This window comes from Rhincodon typus, chromosome 10 (genome assembly GCF_021869965.1).
Source record: "Rhincodon typus isolate 14 chromosome 10, sRhiTyp1.1, whole genome shotgun sequence".
Lineage (NCBI taxonomy): Eukaryota > Metazoa > Chordata > Chondrichthyes > Orectolobiformes > Rhincodontidae > Rhincodon > Rhincodon typus.
The window spans coordinates 13,836,250-13,858,826 of NC_063341.1; the positions used below are offsets into that span (position 1 = coordinate 13,836,250).

General features: G+C 40.5%; 1 protein-coding gene across 2 annotated transcripts in view; it reads right to left on the bottom strand.

Annotated features, from left to right (window-relative positions):
• LOC109913516 (uridine-cytidine kinase 2) overlaps nucleotides 1-15,114 on the bottom strand; it is a 33,956-nt gene extending 18,842 nt beyond the window's left edge. Inside the window, exons 1-4 of one of the 2 annotated variants that reach the window (XM_020513040.2) lie at nucleotides 14,795-15,114; nucleotides 6,038-6,197; nucleotides 5,837-5,933; nucleotides 1,770-1,912 (exon numbers count right to left, since the gene is read on the bottom strand). In XM_020513040.2, coding sequence (XP_020368629.1) covers nucleotides 1,770-1,912; nucleotides 5,837-5,933; nucleotides 6,038-6,197; nucleotides 14,795-14,884 — 490 coding nt within the window. In that variant the 5' untranslated portion in view covers nucleotides 14,885-15,114. Of the gene's footprint in view, nucleotides 1-1,769; nucleotides 1,913-5,836; nucleotides 5,934-6,037; nucleotides 6,198-13,254; nucleotides 13,854-14,794 lie in introns of those variants that run through there. The other variant, XM_048601845.1, reaches the window with a different exon arrangement.
• Between the last annotated feature and the right edge of the window lie 7,463 nt (nucleotides 15,115-22,577).

Here is a 22,577-nt window from a genome sequence, read left to right on the forward strand (position 1 = left end):
GGCTAGGAAAACAGTAATGAATAACTCACCTCCTGATTTCCCAAAGCCTGGCCACCATCTACAAGTCAGGAGTGGGATGGAATACTTCCTACTTGCCTGGAAGGGTCAACTCCAACAACACTCAAGACACTTGACACCATCCAGGCCATAGCAGCCCGCTTGATGGGCAACATATCCATAAGAATCTACTCCCTCTATCACTGACGCTCAGTAGCAGCAGTGCATACTGTTTACAAGATGCACTGCAGAAATTCACCGAAGATCCTTAAACAGTACCTTCCAAACCCACGACCACTTCCATCTGGAAGGACAAGGGCAGCAGATACATGGGAACACCACCACCTACAAGTTTCTATCCAAGTCACTCAACATCCTGATTTGGAAATATATCACCATTCCTTTATTGCTGCTGGATCAAAATCCTGGAATTCCCTCCCTAAGGGCACGTGGGTCAAACCACACCACATGGAATGGACGGCAGCGGTTCAAGAAGGCAGCTCACCAGCACCTTCTCAAGGGCAACTAGGGACTAGGCAATAAATGCTGGTCAGCCAGCCAGACCCACATCCACCGAGTGAATATAAAAGAAAAATCTGTTCATGTCATGCACATAAAGAAGCTTCCTTCTTTTTAGGGTAAATTGCCAATCCACGAATTAACTGGTGAAATATGACAGGCTATTTTGGGAGTTCAGATAATAAAAATCAGATCTTCCAATCAACATTTAAAGAGGTCTTTTCCCCGAGGTGGGGGAAGGCCCAAACTGGAGGGCCTAGATTTAAGTTGAGTGGGGAAAGATTGAAGAGGCACCTAAAAGGGCAACTTTTTCACTCAGAGGGTGGTGCATGTATGGGATGAGCTGCCAGAGGAAGTGGTGGAGGCTGGTACAATTACAACATTTAAAAGGCATCTGGATATGAATAGGAAGGATTTAGAGGGATATGGGCCAAATGCTGGCAAACGGGACTAGATTTATTTGGGATGACTGGTCAGCATGGATTAATTGGACTGAAGGGCCTGTTTCCGTGCTGTACATCTCTATGACTCCATGTACAGACAGCAGGAAAATAACACTAACCAAAGAAGTCTCAAAGGTAAAATGTACAATCAAGTGATGGATTTACCCTTGGCTTTCCATTTAGCAGAGGTGGATGCTTCAGGATGCTAATGAATTTCTCTCTCTCTTTATCATCATTGATCTAAACTGGACACTATTGCACAGAACAGTCCCATCTAATGAGTTTTAAGAATTTATTTTACAGACTTAGGCTACCTGACAGAGTCGCAGCCTCTTTCATTCTATTTGACAAAAGAGGACGCATCTCAGCTTCTGGCACAAGCTCCTGATCTCTGTCCATGTGGTCAAGTAGGGGTTTGTAGAGGCTGGAAGCTGGATGGATCTCTCATGATTCTGCTCCTGGGTATTGCAAAAACCATAAAAAAGGCCATCCACTGAGCCAGGCTAGGCACATCCCAGGTTGCTTGACTTCTTCCACAGAGTTGGCCACAACCAGGTTGCCTTGGAAATGTACCAGTCTGTGTCCAGACTTGAGGTCATCTCTGATCAGTGACACTGCAAGGCATGCAGTATACAAAGAGCACTGATATTATCAAAGTTCAAAGAACTTGTACATAAGTAGAGATTTGACAGCTATGCCAAACAAACAAAAGGGAGAAACACTTTTGTTTAATCCTTTGGTCTTTTTAAGAAAAAAAAATCAAGTTTACACAGATAGCATATAGCAATGGTAGTTTCAAATACCCTGTACCTCTGCGTGATAGCCGGGTGTCTGCATCAGTGTCCACAAAAAGCTTCAGCTGAAACATGTCTCGGATCTCCTGCATATAAAAGGCCAAGATACCTTCGAAAAGCACCACGTCTGCTGGGTAAACAGTAATCGTCTCAGATTTTCTGGAAAGGCAACATATAAAGATAAACAGGAACACTATGGTTTCCATTGCCAATGTGTGTTAACTAGAACTATTCTAATCTTTTCAGAGCTCTCTGCAATTTTTTTTGTACGAGTACTCAATTCCATTGAGTAATTAAATGCTTTTTCAAAATTATTTGTCCCTCCACATCAGTAAAGCCTCTGACAGGCTTGTGTAAAAGTTCCATTCAGTGCTCAAAACTCATCCGCGTAATGCTCCCAACATACGGGTGCTCATTTTATGTTGCTGGAGAGTTCACAGCACAAATTGTACAGACCTATTTCACTTGAAAACTTGCCATTCAATTTTGAAGTCAAAAGCCTTTGTTAGATTCTATATTTTAAAAAATAATCAAGTTCAGGTCAGAATGATCTGAACTGCTTGTTCTAGGAAGATTCTGTTTTAACAGAAAATATTTATTTGTACACACATTGGAATATCAAAATATACCCTGGAGAAACATTTGGTCATAAAAGGGTAGAAGTTGGAAAAAGTGATCTTCAAACAGGGAAGAGCAAGATTTTAAAAAGAAAGGTAAAGTCCTCATGAAAGAATTGGTAATTAAAAGGTTAAGATCTTAAGGTTAGTACTTGCTACTTGATGAATGGGCTCATTCTTCAGCACAAAACTGAACAGGAACTAATTGGTAAGATGGAATTTTTAGTATGGAGTAAAATATTCTAGTCCTGTCCAAACTACGTAGAACCTTACGTGAACACACTTATCTTGGATTCAGTTCATTCTCGGAATGGTAATTATTTTGCTTTCATGGATTTAAAGCTGGTAAACCTGACAATATCATATGATTCTCCATTTTTAGGGAGGCAATTCAGACATATTTAAATTCAGAGAAAGCTAAGTTGTAACAGTTAATCTGTATGTCCAAAGTGGTTACTGTACTAGCAATCCAGAGACGTGCACTAATGAATTTCTGCAATGGCAGCAGACAAAATGTTAATTTAGCATTTAAAATGGAAACAAATTCATGGGATGTGGATAGCACTGCATTTGTTGCCCATCCCTTACTGTCCCTGAACTGAATGGCTTGCTAGGCCATTCTAGAGTGCCATTAAGAATCAACCTTATTATTGTGCCACGGGTCTGGAGACACACATAGGCCAGACCACGTAACAATGGCAGATTTCCCCAAGATGTCTGTTAAGGGAGATTAGTGAACCAGATGGGTCTACACAACAGTCAATGATAGTTGCTAAGGTCCATTACTGAGACTGGCTTTCAATTACAGATTTATTAATTGTATTTTAAATCCCATCAGCTGCTGAGGTGGAATTTGAATCCATGTCCCCAAGGTGCTAGTCTAGGCCTTAGGATTTCTAAAGGCATTACCACTCTGTCACCATTGAGTAGCAGATTAATAAAGTATGGAAGCAGGCCCTTCGGCCCAAACTGGTCCATGCTGACCACTGTGCCCCCTCAGCTACTTCCAATTGCCAACATCTAGTCCATATCCTTCTAAACCCTACCTATCTATGTACCTATCCAAATGTTTTTTAAATGTTGCTATTGTACCTGCCTCAACCACTTTCTCTGGCAGCCCATTCCATATACGCGCCACGCTCTGCATGAAGGAGTTGCCCCTCAGGTCCTTCTTTAAACTTTCCCCTATTACCTTAAACCTATGCACTCTAGTTTTCAATTCCCCATCCCTGGCAAAAAGACTATATGCATTCATGCTATCTATGCCCCTCATGATTTTATACCACCTCAGTAAGGCCACCCCTCATTCTCCTATGTTCAAAGGAATAAAGTCCTATCCTGGCCAACCTCTCCCTATAACTCAGGCCTACTAGTCCTGGCAAAATCCTCGTAAATCTTCTTTGCACACTTTCCAGTTTAACTATGTCTTTCCCATAACAGGGTGACCAAAACTGTATACAATACTCCAAGTGTGGTCTCACCAACGACTTATACAACTGTAAAATAACATACCAACTCCTATACTCAATGCCTCAACCGATGAAGGCCAGCATGCTAAATGCATTCTTCACTACCCTGTCTATTATCATCCCCTAATTTTATACTATATAAAATCTGGAATTAAAAGCCTTGTGTCCAAAAAATTAACAGATGGTCACTTAAAGCCCATCTGCTTTACTAATGTCCTTTAGAGAAGATATATCTGTCACCCTTGCCCATAGTGACCTATATAAGACTCTAGACCCACAGCAATGCAATATGCTGCCCTCTGAATGACCTTGCTAACCACTCAGGTGTTTCTTTTTCGCAAATTTTTTTGATTACCTATTTTTCAAATCAACATCATCAGAAATGTTATTACATATCTCCGGAGCAGGTGGAACTTGAACCCCAGCCTCCCAGTCAAGTTGTGTTTAAGAGAGTGGATCATCGTGGCCTGATCGCAGTTATGAATTGGCAACAAATGCTGGCCTTACTAACAACATGCATATCCTGTCAACGGATAGATTTTTAAAAAGTGCAAAATCTTTGCATGATTTTGACACCGAATTTCATGAAATGCGTGTGTGTAATTTTATAGAATTTCCTCCATTTCTAATTTCCCTCACTCTTAAATCTCAAGTTCTGTTGGTTTTAATGGATTTCTATAAAATATCTAATTGTTTCAAATAGTTCACCCAAGCAATGTGTTACCAGATTATGTTACCACTTGTAACAAAGTAAAAACCTGCCAAAGGGCTTCATAGAAGTTTGAAATTACACAGAATTCGACACCAAGCCAAACAAGGAGATGTTGGAACATTAGACCATCGTTTGGTGAAAGAGGTTGATTTAAAAAGGGGGATTTAAAAGAAGGAAAGTAAGTAGGGGGGTCTAGGGAGAGAATCCAGAGCCTACGATTAGCGAACTGAAGGCACTGGCACCCATGGTAGTGCATTCACAATTTTTACTACAAGAGAACATCAACTGAAGGAGCCAAGTCAGATTTTGCATGATTGTATGGCTGGTGATTACAGGATTGGATGGGGTTGAGGACAAGGCTACAAAAGGGATTGAAAACAAAATGGATCTTCCTTTTTTTTTTTTAAAAAAAACAGGGAGGTTGCCAAAATGTAGGTCAACAATCAGAAAAGTAATGGATGAATGTTGCTTGGTCAGAGTCAAGATATAGGTAGCAAGTTTTGGATGCCCTCAAAATTATGCAGAATACAAGGCAGAAGGTCATCCAGTAGATCGTTGGAATAATTTGAGCCTGGACATTTACAAAAAGGTATGGATAAGGGCTTTGGCAGCAGATGAGCTAAAGTCAGGGCACAACTATTTAGGCAGAAACAGGATTATAGTGATTTTTTTGGTTGGAACCTCAGCATGAATTCAAATAGGATGCCAAAGCTTTCAAAGATGTGGTTGAGGTTCAGACAGCGGGTAGGCAATAGGATAGGGTGTCACCTCCCCACCACACCCCATGCCCAAAACCTATCTAGTTACCTCACTGCTATCCCCCAATTTGGCACAACACAACTCCTGTAGTTATACAAGTTTACACAATTAGAAATGCAAAAAAAATTTCTTCAAATTAAGCCATGCACAAGAGAGCCAAGCTTGATCTTGGCTGCTTGCAAGATCACAAAAAGGGAGGCTACACAATTTTTCCTCCTCTTAGTATGTAGTACTAATGTAGTACTCCTATACTTATGACACCAGGATCAATTTTGCACTTCTGCTCTGTGAGGCTCTATTGTTCCCCGACTTCTCCAGCTAAGACATAGTTGATAACTCTGAAACAGAGTCTGAGGAATGAAAGTACAAAGAAAACATCAACCCTGCAAATTAATTGGCTTAACATGCCAGATAAATCAGTTACATCCGCTATGTACATCTTTTGGCGCCAAAAGAATCTGCCAAGTATTACTCTGCCTGCAAGAAACATTCAAAACAAATATGACCTTGTATTAGTATAATTTACCTGGAATGTGAAACAAAGTCATAGACAGGGATCTCAACTGTTTTGCCTTCAACAATATCCCTCAGGGTGTTCAATATTAATTCATTATCAAAAGCATCTGTCAATAAAATAAAATGGAAACAAAATCATTGTGTGAACAAAGACTACAGTGGTACATCATTAAGTTCTCTGTTGATGGTTCCTTTGCCAAATTTCATGTACCTGGATGATCAAAGTTAAATTGGCCTTTCATTGCTTTTCCTTTCTGTTCTGCTGTTAACACTTGGTAAAAGCTGTCTTGACTCACAATAACCACCTGCCGCTTATGATGATCGATTTCATTTTGGCCGAGAAGCTGGACTATTTTTGCACAAACTGAGGACTACCTCAGAAGAGAGAAAGAAAAATACAAGTTTAGTGAGGTAGCAGCTCCTACATTAGCTATTTCACTAACATTTGGCCCCGTCATAATTCAAAACTATACAAAAGTAGAACAATAAACAACTTCTAGAGAGATGTAGCAATGTTAAATTTTAAAAAAAGGACATTCTTAACATTTGACATACTTCAGCTTAATAACACGCAGAGACAGTTAAACCAAATATCAACATCTTGGCGACAAGACTAAACTAGGATTACTATCTCTGGTTTTGTCGTCAGACAAAATTGAGGCAGTGAGAAACCATTATCACCAATAGGCACAACAATACTAAAGAGCTGGGCACAACTGCTACAAAGTTATGTCTATACCAGTGTGTGAAGCAGTTCCATAAAATTAAGCACTGAATTTTAGATACAAAAGCAACAGGTTTCTGTCAGATTTCGAGAAAGCATAATAACGAGCAGTTAAAAAAACTTCCTCAATCATGAATTACACCCAGTGTTACAGATATAAATGCTAATCTTCCAAATTTGAGATTACACATGCCTAATGGGCAGAGGGCATACTGATGGTTATAGGTCAGTGGTGAATCAGTGGGCTCTTGTGGCACAGGGGTAGTGTACTAACTTTGAACCAGGAGGCCTGGGTTAAAGTCCCACCTGCTACAGAGGAGGGTACTGACATCTCTGAACAGGTTGATTAGGAAAATAGAAAAAAAAAAATGAAGGTATTGAGAACGTGCTACTTTATAGCTTCAAATAAAAGCATCAAGCAAGGAGGAATCGCCAAGCCCTTTGACTGGATATGGTTGGAAAAGAAAAATATTCCAGTTAAGCTCGTGAACATATCCAGCATAGATCACTGGACAGTGATGAGGAGCAAGAAATGAGATGACCCCCATTCCCCCTCCCCACCTCCCAAAGGCCTGGAGTATTGCATCCAATTTTTATAGTCCTACTTCTGTCCTGCCAAAGATCAGCACAGCATAAAATTTAAAAATCTGGCCTACAGCAGGGTTATCTGGGGTATTAGATGACAAAAGGAGCAACATTCAGCTAACTATGATGTTTGAATATATACTTTTTCCAAATTGGATTTTGTTACAAATCCAACACCACAGTACGCAACCAAAGTATGACTGCCTATTAGGTCACAGTTTATCATTCAGTCACCTACATATTCTAAGCCCTCCTTTGCAGGAAATAGAACAGAAACTGCCATACCAGGTGGGGTTCCTGAGCAACACCAGGCAATGTTTAACAGAGATCATCTCTACAACAAAAATGTCATTTCATGAGACTGAAGGCTACAGCAGTTGCCTTTATAACAACAGTTACAAGAAAAGTCGAATTGATGAATGGAGATCCTCCTGCAATGCAAATGAGCTATTTCTACAAACCATTGGAATTTAGTGTTGGCTTTGTTTATATATCAAAATAATTCTAGAATGAAGTGCATTATTAAAGTATTCATTGTAGCTACAACTTCCACTGTCTTTGACAAAGTTCAGATTTGGGGCTTCTAATTTTGCAGGTTTTGTAGGTAGAATAGGGAAAGGTACAATTCAAAGGTCAGGACTGTTTGTGAATGAAATCACTGAAAGGAGGTGGGGGAGATGAGTGGGTAGTTAATTAATATCAGGATTCCATATAATTTGAGAATAAAAGCAAGAAAGTGATGATAAGCCATTCTAAAATGTTGGCTTCAGCCTCAACTGAAACATTGTACCCAGTTCTGGACATCACTTTAGGAAGGGATTAGAAATGACACAGAGAAGATTCACGAGAATAGCACCTTGGATGAGGAACTTATGTAAATGCATTGGAGAAGCCAAGGCTGCTCTCCTGGAGGGGAAGGTTGACTGGACACTTTACAGTACTGCTCAAAATACAAGTCATAGGAAAAACTATACCCAACGGCAGAAGGATCAAGAATCAGAGGAGATCAATTTAAGGTCATCATCAAAAGTCAGGAGGAAAAACATTTTTAAAACAAAAAAATGCAGCAAATGGTTCGGACCTTGGACGCACGGCCAGATAATGTTGCAGAGGCAGATTCAATCCTGGCATTCAAAAGCGAATTAAATCACTTTCTCAAAAGAGACAAGAAAGATTGGAAGACAATTTAGAGAAGATAGGGGAATGGAACCAGATGAATTGCTCTTCTTACAGAAGAGTGACAGACAAAACAGGTCAAATAGTTTTGTTCTGTGCTGTAACCATTCTACAATTCTAGCAATGTCTCAAATGTTTTGTCATTTTCTTTTAAATTCAGGAGGTCGGAATGGGGAGGAAAACCTAGATTGGATTTTATTGCAGGAAGCAAGCAAGCAACTATGTGATAGCCGCCTGTGTTTACTCGCTGCCTAAACTTTCTATTTTGACTGCAAATTCTGCTTTCTAGATAAAGAGAGCAGAATCAGATTTAGCAACACAAATGCAAGGAGCCAATGCATTAGATGTATAGATCCTGTTTTAAGATTGAAAGTCCAACGCTAAAATGCATAAAATACCAAGTTCTATTTTTGAAAGCAGTACGGCAAGTGCGGGAAGATGCCCTGAAACACATTTGACACATTACTCACATTAGCACACAGTAGGATTATTGAGCAAAGCTACTTGTTTAGTTGCTTTTCAATTTTCTTTTCCTCTTGCATTGACAAACCCTTGACTGCCAACACTGTCAGCTACACATCAGAAAATAGTACAATGAACACGAAGAACAAATCCTAAGTCACTAAAGGCAAAGAAGTTCAGAATTCTTGCCATATTCATAAGAATTACTCTGGGTCAACAGAAATTAACTGATCTCAGACTCCTCATTCCAACCTCTAGAGGCTATGGGTGAAAGTTTAAAAAATTTCAAGTTTCAACAAATCAAAAAAAATCCATTTTAAATATATTAAAGTGTGCGAGATTATTCCTTCAACAAAAGCAAAATTCTGGGAATTTTATTCCAAAATTTCACCCATATTCCTCGAGACGGAGAAACTAAGTCAATTTTCTTTTATAAAACTGGTTTTCCACCAAGTTTGGAGTTCTACATCTTTCCAAGTGAAAAGTTACAATTTGATCATGTAGAGATTTTTGTAGTTTGTGCAAACCGTCCACGTCAAGAGAAACCAATTGACTGAGGTGAAATGCACAAGTCTTTTAAAAGTTGAGGGAGAATGGGTTGAAAATATATCATCCAAGATCGAATGGTGGAGCAGACTCGATGGGCCGAATGGCATAATTCTGCTCCAAAATGGCCCATGTGCTCTAGTGGGAAGGCGAAACTATAATTTTATGGGATGGTGGTCCCTTTAGGAATTAGGATCTGATTTCTGGTTTTAAACAAAACTGCTGCATTCCAATAAATAACTATGGGATCAAATAGCCTGGGAGTACAACAATAGAAAATGGGTCAACAAGTTAATTAGAGAGATAAGTAGGTTCCTATGGCTAATACTAGCTTTAACACGGTTTGAAAACAAGGGAAAATTCTGTCTGCTAACTCTGTTCTCTTGACGATGCTGATGGATGAACTGAGTTATCCCAGGATTGTTTGTTCCACATAATGTGCTAGGTGTTGTCCTAGTTTTGTTTCCTCTCTATCAATTAAGCAGTCCCTAGCTCTTCAGTAGATTAGAACTCTGATAGTACCCCTCAAATGTCCAATTATACTATCAAAGTAATACAATTGTTTTGATAACTCCATTGATTGCACTTTTTAAGTGAGCACATTTTTGTCCTTTTTTTCAAAAATTCCCAAACAAATCATTCATTATGCTGGAAATACTCAGCAGGTTAAGCAGCATCAGCGAAGAGAGAGAGAGAGAGAAACTAAGCTAACTTTCCACACTTGTGGTATTTCATCAGAATTCCTGTGCTGTTGAGACTACTGCACAAAGTACGCATAATGTAAAAAAAATGCAGTTTTAAGGATAAAATAATTTTGCTAGTCATTAAATTAGCTGGTTAGTGGCTCAGGACAATGGGAAAGCTACAGCCACGTTGACACCATTCAAATTCTCCATGCTCAAGGGAACTGTTCAGATTGGATGCCTCTAAGACGTGAAATTTGAAACTTCTAGCTCCATTGTGATAAACATGTTTATATTATCACTTCCAGAATTTGGATTTAAAAGCGAGGTAGATGGATTTTAGTTTCAGTTCTGTGAAGATGATTTTTTTTTAGAAAAATAAGTCAGACATCATTTGGCATAGTGACCTCAATGCGTAATTTGCAAGAAAATCTGATTCATTCAAGTGTCCAGCAGGATATCTGTGATGTTAATCAGTGGAATATTTATAATGCTGAGCTTTCGACATACAGAGAACAGAGACTGGGGCAAGTAGTTTAGTTTTTGACTTCAACTGACAGGGTTCAGGAGAACAGTTACCTCCTTGTAGAAGAATCAACATTTTCAGGTTCAAATCCCACCATGACAGATGGTAGAATTTGAATTCAATAAATATCTAGAATTAGGAGTCTAATGATGACCATGAACCCATTGACAATTGTCAGGAAAAACCCATCTAGTTCTTATCATCCTTTAGGGAAACAAACTGCTATCCTTACTTGACTCCAGACCCACCATAATGTGTTTGACACTTGCATTGCAAAACACCTATGTTCTGTCCGCAAAATGACCCTGAGCTTCCAGTTGCCTACCACTTCAACACACCACCACATTCCCTGGTCAACATTTCCATTTCAGGCCTGCTGCAGTGCTCCAGTGAAGCTCAGCGCAAGCTGGAAGATAACACCTCATTTTCCGCTTGGGAACCCTGCAGACTTCAGGTCTCAACATTGAGTTCAATCATTTTAGGGCCTGAACACCTCCTTCTGTGTCTTTTCCCCACCCAGGTACACTAGGCTCTATCAAGGCATGGGCTTTCAGCACAGCCATCCCCTTTCCACCTACTTGTGGTGCCCATTATTAGTTTTTCATTCTACCATCCATCCCTTTGTCTGCTTAATTGTTGTTCTCTCTCTGTGCTCCATCTCCACTTATTCACTTACTCCTTTTCCCCCTCCACCCCTGTCTTTGGCATTACTTTTTCCTAGCTACTATCAGTTCTGAAGGATCACTAGGACTCAAAACATTAACTCTATAGTCTCTCCACAGATGCTCCCAGCCCTGCTGAGCCTCTCAAGCATTTTCTGTTTTTCTCTCAGCAGAAATCAGTTGAAATTTGAATGCTGGTTTAAAAGAGTTAAAAAAATCTAAATAGCTGTCCACTGTTAACAGCTCTTAATAGGGAATTGAATTTCTGGTATATTTCAGCGAGAGAGAGTTTTCAATACAAAACTTCACTGTTAAAGAATATTAGAACAAGGAGAATTTTGATCTGAAGTGGCTGCAGTAAAGATATCAGGGGTACCCAGGTTGGATGGGGAGTTTGTAGCCTTTGAATGATTGTAGCAGATACTAAGGGGCTACTTTCCTGGAAGAAAGCAGAAACCCCAAGAAATGTCAGTCAGTATGCAAATTACTGACAATACCCATACTAAGCTGTTAGTCTTTAAAGTTTTACAAAATTTGACTTGAGGTTTGGAGGTGCAAGTCTAACAGATGTAGAAGGAAAATGAATTTATAACATTCAATTGAGTAATTGTGTTTATTGTATTTTTATTATTTAACACTGACTACTTACGATACACTACAGCTATTACAGCTCATGTTCTTTGATTTTTTTGTAAGAAGATGCTTTTGTGGAAACCATGAACTCTGTGGCTTCATTTTTTTTGATTCTAAAAGTCATTGTAGGTCTCCACCAAGATCATATTTATAACTAGTAAACAAAGTAGAGCTTCTGCTTCCAGGGAGTCAACACTCATGCCAAAATAAAGTGATTTTCCACTGTCAATTCCAAACAGAGGTCAACTCCATAAAGGACCTCTACACTGTAGGCAGAAACAGCCTTCCTGAGTAGGTGGAGTTGCTCATCCGTGGGTAGTGGGAGTTATAGGAGAAATCCAAAAAAAAAAGACTTCTTCCAAAAAGCAGTTGACGCCCCTCAATTGAAAACGTAAAGAAAAAGCAAGATTTTTATTAGGCAATGACATTAGAGGCTATGGAACCGATGCTTGTTGATGGCCATAAGGTGCAGATCAGTCATGATCTTATTAAAATGGAGAATGTCTCTAGGGTCTGTATGGCCCACGTCAAATCTTGTTTAGCCTGCACTATCAATACAGCAGCTTTTGCAGCCTGAAGCATTGACATGGAACTACTTCTTGTATTGTTTAAGATTAATGAAATGATCAACAGAAATAGTCATACAAAATGAGACAGATCAATGAAGCAATGCAATATGCAATCAATGCAAGCCACTAGCCAATGAGGAAGAAAGGATGTCAACATATTCTTCCTACACAAGACAACATCAGCTGATCAATGAAATACAAGATGCTGAACAGACTGCATTACCTAATGCAGCAAATATATTGGCTATTCAACAAAGCTGTGTCATAACTAGACTGCACACATCAGCACAATGCAGTATAGCATTAAGCAAGGTACTAGTGTCATCAGCGGCAGGGATGTGCTGTAAGGTTATTGTTAGACTGGTATAGAGAAAATGTTTTAAGCTTAAATCACATGATTGCAAATTTGATTTTTCTGGTTAAGTTCAAAGACATCCAAAATAATAACCAGGAGATTCAAAAACACATAGCGCTTTTCATCATTCCAGGGCCATCATTATTTTGCATTATGGAAGGATTTAACACACAGAATTCAATTTTAACCGTAAATAGCAAACTGATCTGGCACCCATGTGGTATCAGAAATTGCATGAAATTTTTTTCAAAATCCATTTTTATAAAGGAAATTAGAAAATGCTAGAAATATACAATTGCTATGTTATTTTGTTTCGCTTCCTATATACTAAATGGCCTATGTGCGGTCAATGTCATTGGTTTCCATTTTCAGTACCTGTAGTTCCTATTTCACTGGAGTTTAAAAATTTAAAAAGTCTTTGCGGTTAGTGCTTCAAAGATTAGAAGCAACTTCAGAGCTTGTCCATACCATTAAACAAATTGCAACTGCAACCAGAAAAAGTCAGACCTGCATTTATATAGCACCTTCCGCACAATCCCGAAGCACCTCATTGGTATGGAGTAACTATTGCAATGTTGGCAAAGACAGGATTCCTACACATTAAAATTCCCAAGCCTTTGTGATCCTTTACATACAATTATTTCACCAGGACATACTGATCCCTCCTTTATATATCAGTAATGCTTTGGAACAATACGCACGTATACCGGCTGATCAGCAACTAGACCATTTTACGGGGGTATTATATATGCAGAAAAAAAATTGACGGTAATTTTGACGATCTAATTTTGGCATTCATAAAAATCGGAATACATGATTAAATATAGTATAGGTTTCAGGACGGAAGTCCAAACACAACGTTACTTTGAAAATCAGTGTTTCCTGGAAATTCCCTTTTATTGTACCATTTGATGTAGCAGACGTGGCAATTCCGACTAATCTGGAATATATGAATGTAAAAAAATGACAATCCTTCCCCTTTTTTCTATATTATAGAGACCCTACACACGTGAATCTAACGATTATGTCAATTTCCAAATCCAGATGCATTTGAAGGCTGTGCCAAAAGGTATTAAACAAATAAAACTATTATGCCAACTTCAAAGATGTCGACCTTATCCGACGCAAAATCGTTCTTCTTAGAAATGGGCAAGCAAAGAAATAATTCAATTTATGATTAAAATGCTTAATATGTGCAGCTGTTCTACACAGTAGCCCCAACCGAAAGAAAATGGCCGGAAACCCTCGTCCCCCGCCCCCATCTCCATAAAACAGTAGCTACGTAACTTACTAAATGGTTAAAACAAAATTAGCTTTCTAAAAAAAAACTGAGATGGTATATTGTTTTGTTGCTAGGGAATTCAGGAAGATCATTAATGAGGATAACCTTGGGTACAGGGATTCTCACAAGACCCTAATGTCATGTTAGCACATGGCGGGAAACATGTGGCTGACCGGATACAATGTGCGAAGAAAATATAGACAGCTAGTTACAACAAACTTGACCTGTTCTAGGAGGAGTCTGGCGCATTACAGAGGGCTCCGGCTCTTAAAGAGGAACGTTCTCATCGTTTCCAAATCACCCTTACAAATGTCTAACTTCTACAATACACGTGATAGCCTTTACTGGGAGAGCATTTAGCCCCACCTTAAAACCTGCCCCTTCACGTCTCGTTTGCACCTTTTCTGGGCAAATCTTAAATATAACATCTTGCATGGTCTGTGAACTGTTTAAAAGACAATGGATGCAATTGCAATGACTGGAGGGTTGGACTAGTTTCCCTCCATGCTTCCGACCAGAACATCCGCCACCAGAAGATATTCCAACAATATTCTGATACGTGAAATCACAACCTGTCAATATTTATCCCCGCCCGTCACATTGCAACACTGTAGCACCCAAACGAAAAGGGTCTGTAGACACTTCCACCTCCCTATTACTAATCCCACGGGCAGCCCGGGACAAAGGGGCGTCTAAAACCCCGGAGAAGCCACACAACTCGCTGACAAACACTGAAAACGCATCAATCAGATACATAAGCCATACTTTGCCGCTGGCGGTGCCCCCTCCGACCCCGATTAGAAAGGGCTTGCGGGGCTTGTGGTTCTGCACCGTTTGATCGCTGTCTCCTGCCATGGTTCACACAGCCCTCGGTTATTTTCTCTCCTCCCTCCCCCACCTGCGATTCCGGGTTTGGTTGCTCCAAGGAAAAAAAAAGAGGCTAACTCGATTGGATTTCTTGCCGCATTTCTGAAAAGCGCCCGAATTTATACTTCTGGAGGATGATGACACACTCCAGACGTTTTCCGATCCCCACCCGCTGCATCTGACTAGGTACAGCAGACTAGTGACTCAGAAACCGCCTTCCCAAGGAACACTAACCAGGCATGCCAACTTTATACTCAAGGGCAGGGGCGGAGTGTAGCTGAGTAATGAAAAAAGAACCACCCAAAGCTCACTTTACTGGGAATAACCAACCAATGGCATCCAAAACAGTAAGTCATAAAATATTTTAATACCCTTTTATAAAAATTTATACTTTTCAGAAAAATCCAAAAAAAAGTCTGAACTTTCATCTGTTTAACTCCTTGTGACCAATGCCTTGTTTTATTTCTCTCTTTATTCCATTAATGAGGATCTAATATTGATTGATTGATTGAATTATTGTCACACGCACCACAATACAGTGAAAAGCTTTGTTTACAAGCAGTACCAGTCAGATAGCCAGCAAAGGATGTGTAGATCAAAAAGACTTAGAGACATACAGGTTACATTGCAGGTTACATTATATGAGGCTAGAGTCCATTCAATGGTCTGATAATGGCAGGAAAGAAGCTGTTCCTGAACCTGCTGGTGAGTGTGTTCAGGCTTCTGTATCTTCTGTCTCATAGAAGAGGCTGTAGGAGAGCATTACCAGGGTGCAATGGGTCTTTGATAATATTGGCGTCTTTCCACGCAGTGAGCCATGTAAATGGAGTCCATGGATGGAAGGTTGGGTTCTGTGATGGTCTGGGCTGTGCACACCACCTTCTGCAGTTTCTTACGGTCCTGGGCAGAGCAGTTGCCAGACCAGGCCGTTATACACCTGGACAGAATGTTTTCAATGGTACATCTGTAGAAGTTGGTGAGGGACCTTATGGACATGCCGAATTTCCTGAGTCGCCTGAGGAAGAAGAAGCGTTGTTGTGCCTTTTTGACTGTCGCATTTACGTGGGAAGTCCAGTACAGGTCATCAGTTACTGTCACTCCGAGGAACTTTATGCTGTTCACTCTCTCAACCTCAGTTCCATTGATGTAGATGGGGACATGTTCTCCTCCTTACTTTCTGAAGTCGATGATCAGTTCTTTAGTTTTGCTTACATTGAGAGACAGATTGTTTTCATTGCACCATGTCACCAAGCCTTCTATCTCCCTTCTGTATTTTGACTCGTCATTGTTAGATATCCGTCCCACTGTGGTGGTGTCGCCAGCGTACTTGCAGATGGCGTTTGTTCGGAATTTGGCAACACAGTCGTAGGTCTACAGGGAGTACAGTAGGGGGCTGAGGGTGCATTCTTGGAGGGATCCAGTGTTGAGTATTATTGTGGAGGGGGTGCAGTTACCTATTCTCACTGATTGCAGCCTGTGGGTCAGAAAGCTGAGGATCCAGTTGCAGAGGGTGGAGCCGAGACCAAGGATTTTATCTTCTAAAGACTATACCTTCTATCCCTCAGTATTCTTACACTGCTGAGAATGAGGAGATAGTGAAGGGTGCTGGAGCACATGCCATATCCAGCAACTCCGTAGATGCTTAGTTTGCTATGTATGTTCCCTTCTTAAAGGTGACTTTAGAGTGCAAACTACATACGCTGAAGTCTGGAACTATTATGCACTTTATACTCTCAGCCCTTTGTAATTTAGTACAAACAAATCTTTGTGAATACATCTACACAGTCTGATGCCTTCCTGATACCATGTGTTTTTTTCTCATTTTTTTGGAAGACCTTGGGTTCAGAATATACACATATTTCTTTCAAGGTCAGGATCCCCATTACAGGGACCACAGGAAATAATTTTTGCATGCTGATGTGGATTTTGGAAACCCCTGAAATTATACCGCCTCAGAGAGTTTGTTACCGCTGGGAACATTCTGAAAGATGAACGTAAAATGTCTTGACACCTTTGAATGTTACTATTACATGCTGTATTATGATGTAGAGATTTTTTTAATGCAATGTTTAATTATAGGGACTCAGCTGCAAAGGTAAGTTGACCCTGCATTGACCACTATTGTGTTAGTATTATCATGCTTAATTCAGTCATTTTTCCATTGAAGAAACTGGCATTATACATTTAAAATGTTCTATGAGCCTCTGACATCACAGTTTTGTTGTGGATTAAACTGACTGGTTTTTAACCGTACCCTACTTTTGAAAATTGAAAAATGTCTCTGCACTTCTGCATCTCCATTCACTGACCTATACTTTGGATTGAAAATTGGACACCTTTCTATTTGGTCAGTTTTAGAACTTTTGAAAGTTTTTATTATGACAGCTGTAGCCATTATGACTGTTTGGCTGGGTTTCAAAATCTAATTTAGATTCAGTTTAGAGGTGGTCCATTAATCCAAGAACAATTGAAAGTTTTAAGAAGCTATGATAATATGTTTTTGAGGTGCCCAGCATGTCAACAATTGCTACATTTAAGGCGTAACTAGGCTGGTCACTGCCAAGAAGGGACATATCATGATTGTTACAATTTAATTTAAAGTAGACATGGGAACTTTAAAGAAGAGCAATATTAGAAACTGGGGAAGGGATGCCTTATGAGAAAAAAATGGATTTTAGGTAACCCGAGGTTGACAGGCAAATGGCCTTTTGCTTATTCTTTTTTTTTCCCCTATGCTGAGACATGAAAGGCCAGTGTGATCATACATTTCACTAAACCACCTAGGTGTGCAGGAGTTATAACTCGCAAATAACATCAGACATCACTTCCTAAACATTTTCCCAGCATGAGCCCATTTTAGTACCTAGCCTTTGCAGTGATTGCAGTGTAGAAACTTGGACGGAACAAGAGTTGGGGTGGGGTTGGTGTCGGGGTGGGGGGTGCAGATATGGGTGGGGGGACTGCCATATTCAAACAAAACTAGGTTTATTCCTGCTCCACCACCTCACTGAACCAACCCTCCAATTGAAGTATAACCTTCCTCGCTCACTTACTGATCCTCCTATTGAGATTCCCATTGATTATGTGACCCTGTCAAGGGTGCATCACTTGAAGGTTAACTCCCACCTGTTCCCAACATTTGCCAAGCCAGAACAAAAAAAACCCGGCATGGTCAAGGCAGACACTGAAGCTGCCTGTGTGAAATGTGTTCAGTCCCCTCTCCTTCTAGCAAGCTGCACACCAGGGATAAAATAAAATTCAGGTGTGGTAATCATAGATTCCTGGAGTAGGTCCTATGTCTTTCTGAAAACAGCCTCTATTCCGCGGTTGCCATTATGGCCTTGAAGCTCACAATCCCAAACTCTTACCCTACTTAAATTTCTTAAGTCAGGACTTCCAAAAAAAAGAACAGAATAGAATACTGAGCTTGATCTACCATAGAATAAAATCATGACTGGTCAACTACCTTCTCTCTACTGTACCGTTGTAGTCCAATACTCCGAGAGAATCTTCATGTCCAAAAATCTAACAATCTCAGTCTTGAACATATTCTAAGTGAAATTGTACTGCCCTGTGAGATGGAAACTTCCAAAGATCCACAACTCTGAGTGAAGAAATTTCTCCTCATCTCTACCTTAAAAGGCTGATGATTTATACTGAAATGATGACTCCTGGTTTTAGACTTTCCAGGCAGGGGAAACAGCCTGTAAGCACTCATCTGGAAAGGAATCTAAGAATTTAACACATTTCAATGAGATCACCCTTCATCTTCGAAACTTCAGAGAATATAGGACCATTCTATTCAATCCCTCATCACAGGACAATCCTTTCAATCCAGGAGTCAGTATGGTGAACCTTCATTGCACCCTCTCTTTCCTTCCTTAGGTAAGGAGACGAAATCCATGCACAGTATTCAAGGTGTCATTTTACCAAAGCTCTAAGTAAATGCAAGAAGACTTACTTATTTTTATACTCTAATGCCCTGCAATGAAGGCTGATATATCATTTCTTTGCCAAATTGCTTGCTGTGTGTTCACTTTATGCGACTCATACACAAAAACATACAAATCCCCCCCATAAAACAACATTTAATCATTTTTAATTTTAAATATAACCTGCCTTTTTAATTAATCCCACCAAAATGTATAATTTTACATTTCCAAACATTATATTCTGCCTGTGTGTGTGTGTGTGTGTGTGTGTGTGTGTGTGTATTATATTCTATCTGCCAGCTTCTTGCCTGCTCACTTTGTTCTTGTTTATTCATGGGATGCGTGTGGATGTGATGCCGATCAAATGGATTGCTTTGTCCTGGATGGTGTCAAACTACTTTGGTGTTGATGGAGCTGTACTCATCCAGGCAAGGGGGAAGAATCCCATCATACTCCTGACTTATGCCTTATAGATCGTGGACAGGCTTTGGGGAAATCGGGAGATGAGTTACTCTAGTATTCCTAGCATCTGATCTGCTTTTGTAGCCATTTGGCTAGTCCAGTTCAGTTTCTGGTCAATGGAAACCCCCAGGATGTTGATAGTGAGGGGACTTAGTGATTATGTGCCTTTGAACGTCAAGGGGTGATAGTTAGATTCTCACTTGTTAAAGATAGTAATTGCCAGTACTTGTGTGGCATGAATGTCACTTGTTACTTGTCAGCACAAACCTGGATAGTGTCCAGGTCTTCCTGCGCTTGGACATGGTCAGTTTCAGTATCTGATGAGTCACCATTCATGCTGAACATTGAGCAATTATCAGCAAACATTCCACCTCAGACCTCTTGATAGAGGGAAGTTCATTCATGGCGCAGCTGAGTGTGGCTGGGCCTTGAACACTATCCTGAGAATTTCTTGCACAGATTTCTTGGAGCTGAGATGACTGACCTCCAATAATCACCGCCATCTTCCTTTGTGCGAGGTATGATTCTAACCCAGTGACAAGTTTGCCCCCACCAATTCCCATTGACACCAATTTTGCTAGGCTTCTTGATGCCACACTCGGTCAAATGTAGCCTCAATGTCAAGGATAGTGTTTGGACTAGACCCCCTCAAAATACTTTAAGAAGGAAGCCCAGGCCCTAACTTTTTCTTATTTTAAAGGCAAATATAAGTGCCATGTTCCAAATGCAATGCGACTGGTCAAATTACTTGACGTTAAGCAAAACACAATTAGAACATAGAACATAGAACATAGAACATTACAGCGCAGTACAGGCCCTTCGGCCCTCGATGTTGCGCCGACCTGTGAAACCAATCTGAAGCCCATCTAACCTAAACTATTCCATTATCATCCATATGTTTATCCAATGACCATTTAAATGCCCTTAAAGTGGGTGAGTCTACTATTTTTGCAGGCAGGGCATTCCACGCCCTTACTACTCTCTGAGTAAAGAACCTACCTCTGACATCTGTCCTATATCTATCACCCCTCAATTTAAAGCTATGTCCCCTCGTGCTAGCCATCACCATCCGAGGAAAAAGGCTCCCACTGTCCACCCTATCTAATCCTCTGATCATCTTGTATGTCTCTATCAAGTCACCTCCTAACCTTCTTCTCTCTAACGAAACAGCCTCAAAACCCTCAGCCTTTCCTCATAAGACCTTCCCTCCATACCAGGCAACATCCTGGTAAATCTCCTCTGCACCCTTTCCAATGCTTCCACATCCTTCCTATAATGCGGTGACCAGAACTGTACGCAATACTCCAAGTGCGGCCGCACCAGAGTTTTGTACAGCTGCAACATAACCTCATGGCTCCGAAACTCAATCCCTCTACCAATAAAACCTAACATACTGTACGCCTTCTTAACAACGCTATCAACCTGGGTGGCAACTTTCAGTGATCTATGCACATGGACACCGAGATCTTTCTGCTCATCCACACTACCAAGAATCTTACCATTAGCCCAGTACTCTGTATTCCTGTTACTCCTTCCAAAGTGAATCACCTCACACTTTTCTGCATTAAACTCCATTTGCCACCTCTCAGCCCAGCTCTGTAGCTTATCTATGTCCCTCTGTAACCTGCAACATCCTTCTGCACTATCCACAACTCCACCGACTTTGGTGTCATCCGCAAATTTACTAACCCATCCTTCTACGCCCTCATCCAGGTCATTTATAAAAATGACAAACAGCAGTGGCCCCAAAACAGATCCTTGAGGTACACCACTAGTAACTGAACTCCAGGATGAACATTTCCCATCAACCACCACCCTCTGTCTTCTTACAGCTAGCCAATTTCTGATCCAAACCGCTAAATCACCCTCAATCCCATGCCTCCGTATTTTCTGCAATAGCCTACCATGGGGAACCTTATCAAACGCTTTACTGAAATCCAAATACACCACATCAACTGCTTTACCCTCATCCACCTGTTTGGTCACCTTCTTGAAGAACTCAATAAGGTTTGTGAGGCACGACCTACCCTTCACAAAACCGTGTTGACTATCCCTAATCAAATTATTCCTTTCTAGATGATTATAAATCCTATCTCTCATAATCCTTTCCAACACTTTACCCACAACCGAAGTAAGGCTCACTGGTCTATAATTACCAGGGTTGTCTCTACTCCCCTTCTTGAACAAGGGGACAACATTTGCTAGTCTCCAGTCTTCTGGCACTATTCCTGAAGACAATGACGACATAAAGATCAAAGCCAAAGGCTCTGCAATCTCCTCTCTAGCTTCCCAGAGAATCCTAGGATAAATCCCATCCGGCCCAGGGGACTTATCTATTTTCACACCTTCCAGAATTGCTAACACCTCCTCCTTATGAACCTCAATCCCGTCTAGTCTAATAGACTGTATCTCAGTATTCTCCTCGACTACATTGTCTTTTTGCTGTGTGAATACTGACAAAAAATATTCATTTAGCACCTCTCCTATCTCTTCGGACTCCACGCACAACTTCCCACTACTGTCCTTGACCGGCCCCAATCTTACTCTGGTCATTCTTTTATTCCTGACATACCTATAGAAAGCTTTAGGGTTTTCCTTGATCCTACCTGCTAAAGACTTCTCATGTCCCCTCCTGGCTCTTCTTAGCTCTCTCTTTAGGTCCTTCCTGGCTAACTCATAACTCTCAAGCGCCCTCACTGAGCCTTCACGCCTCATCTCTACATAAGCCTCCTTCTTCCTCTTGACAAGAGATTCAACTTCTTTAGTAAACCACGGTTCCCTCGCTCGACCACTTCCTCCCTGCCTGACAGGTACATACTTCTCAAGGACTGGCAGTAGCTGTTCCTTGAACAAGCTCCACATTTCAATTGTGCCCAGCCCCTGCAGTTTCCTTCTCCATCCTATGCATCCTAAATCTTGCCTCATCGCCTCATAATTGCCTTTCCCCCAGCTATAACTCTTGCCCTGCTTTATATACCAATCCCTTTCCATCGCTAAAGTTATACTGATCCCTTTCCATCGCTAAAGTTAATAAATATTGTTTAAATATTGTTTAAAATACAACCAAAGAAAGAGGAATTTTAAAAAGCTTAACTCTACTGGAAAACTTAACTGAATAATAGATATAGTAACTATTATTAATTAACTATTCCAATATAGTAACATCCCACAAAGACACCCCTTGGCTAAAAGGAAAAATGTATAAAAATAGATTTGTCTCACAGGTAACCCAGCAGCAGAAAGAAACACCAGCTTCTAGCTGTAACCGAGAGAGGGAAAAGATAGCT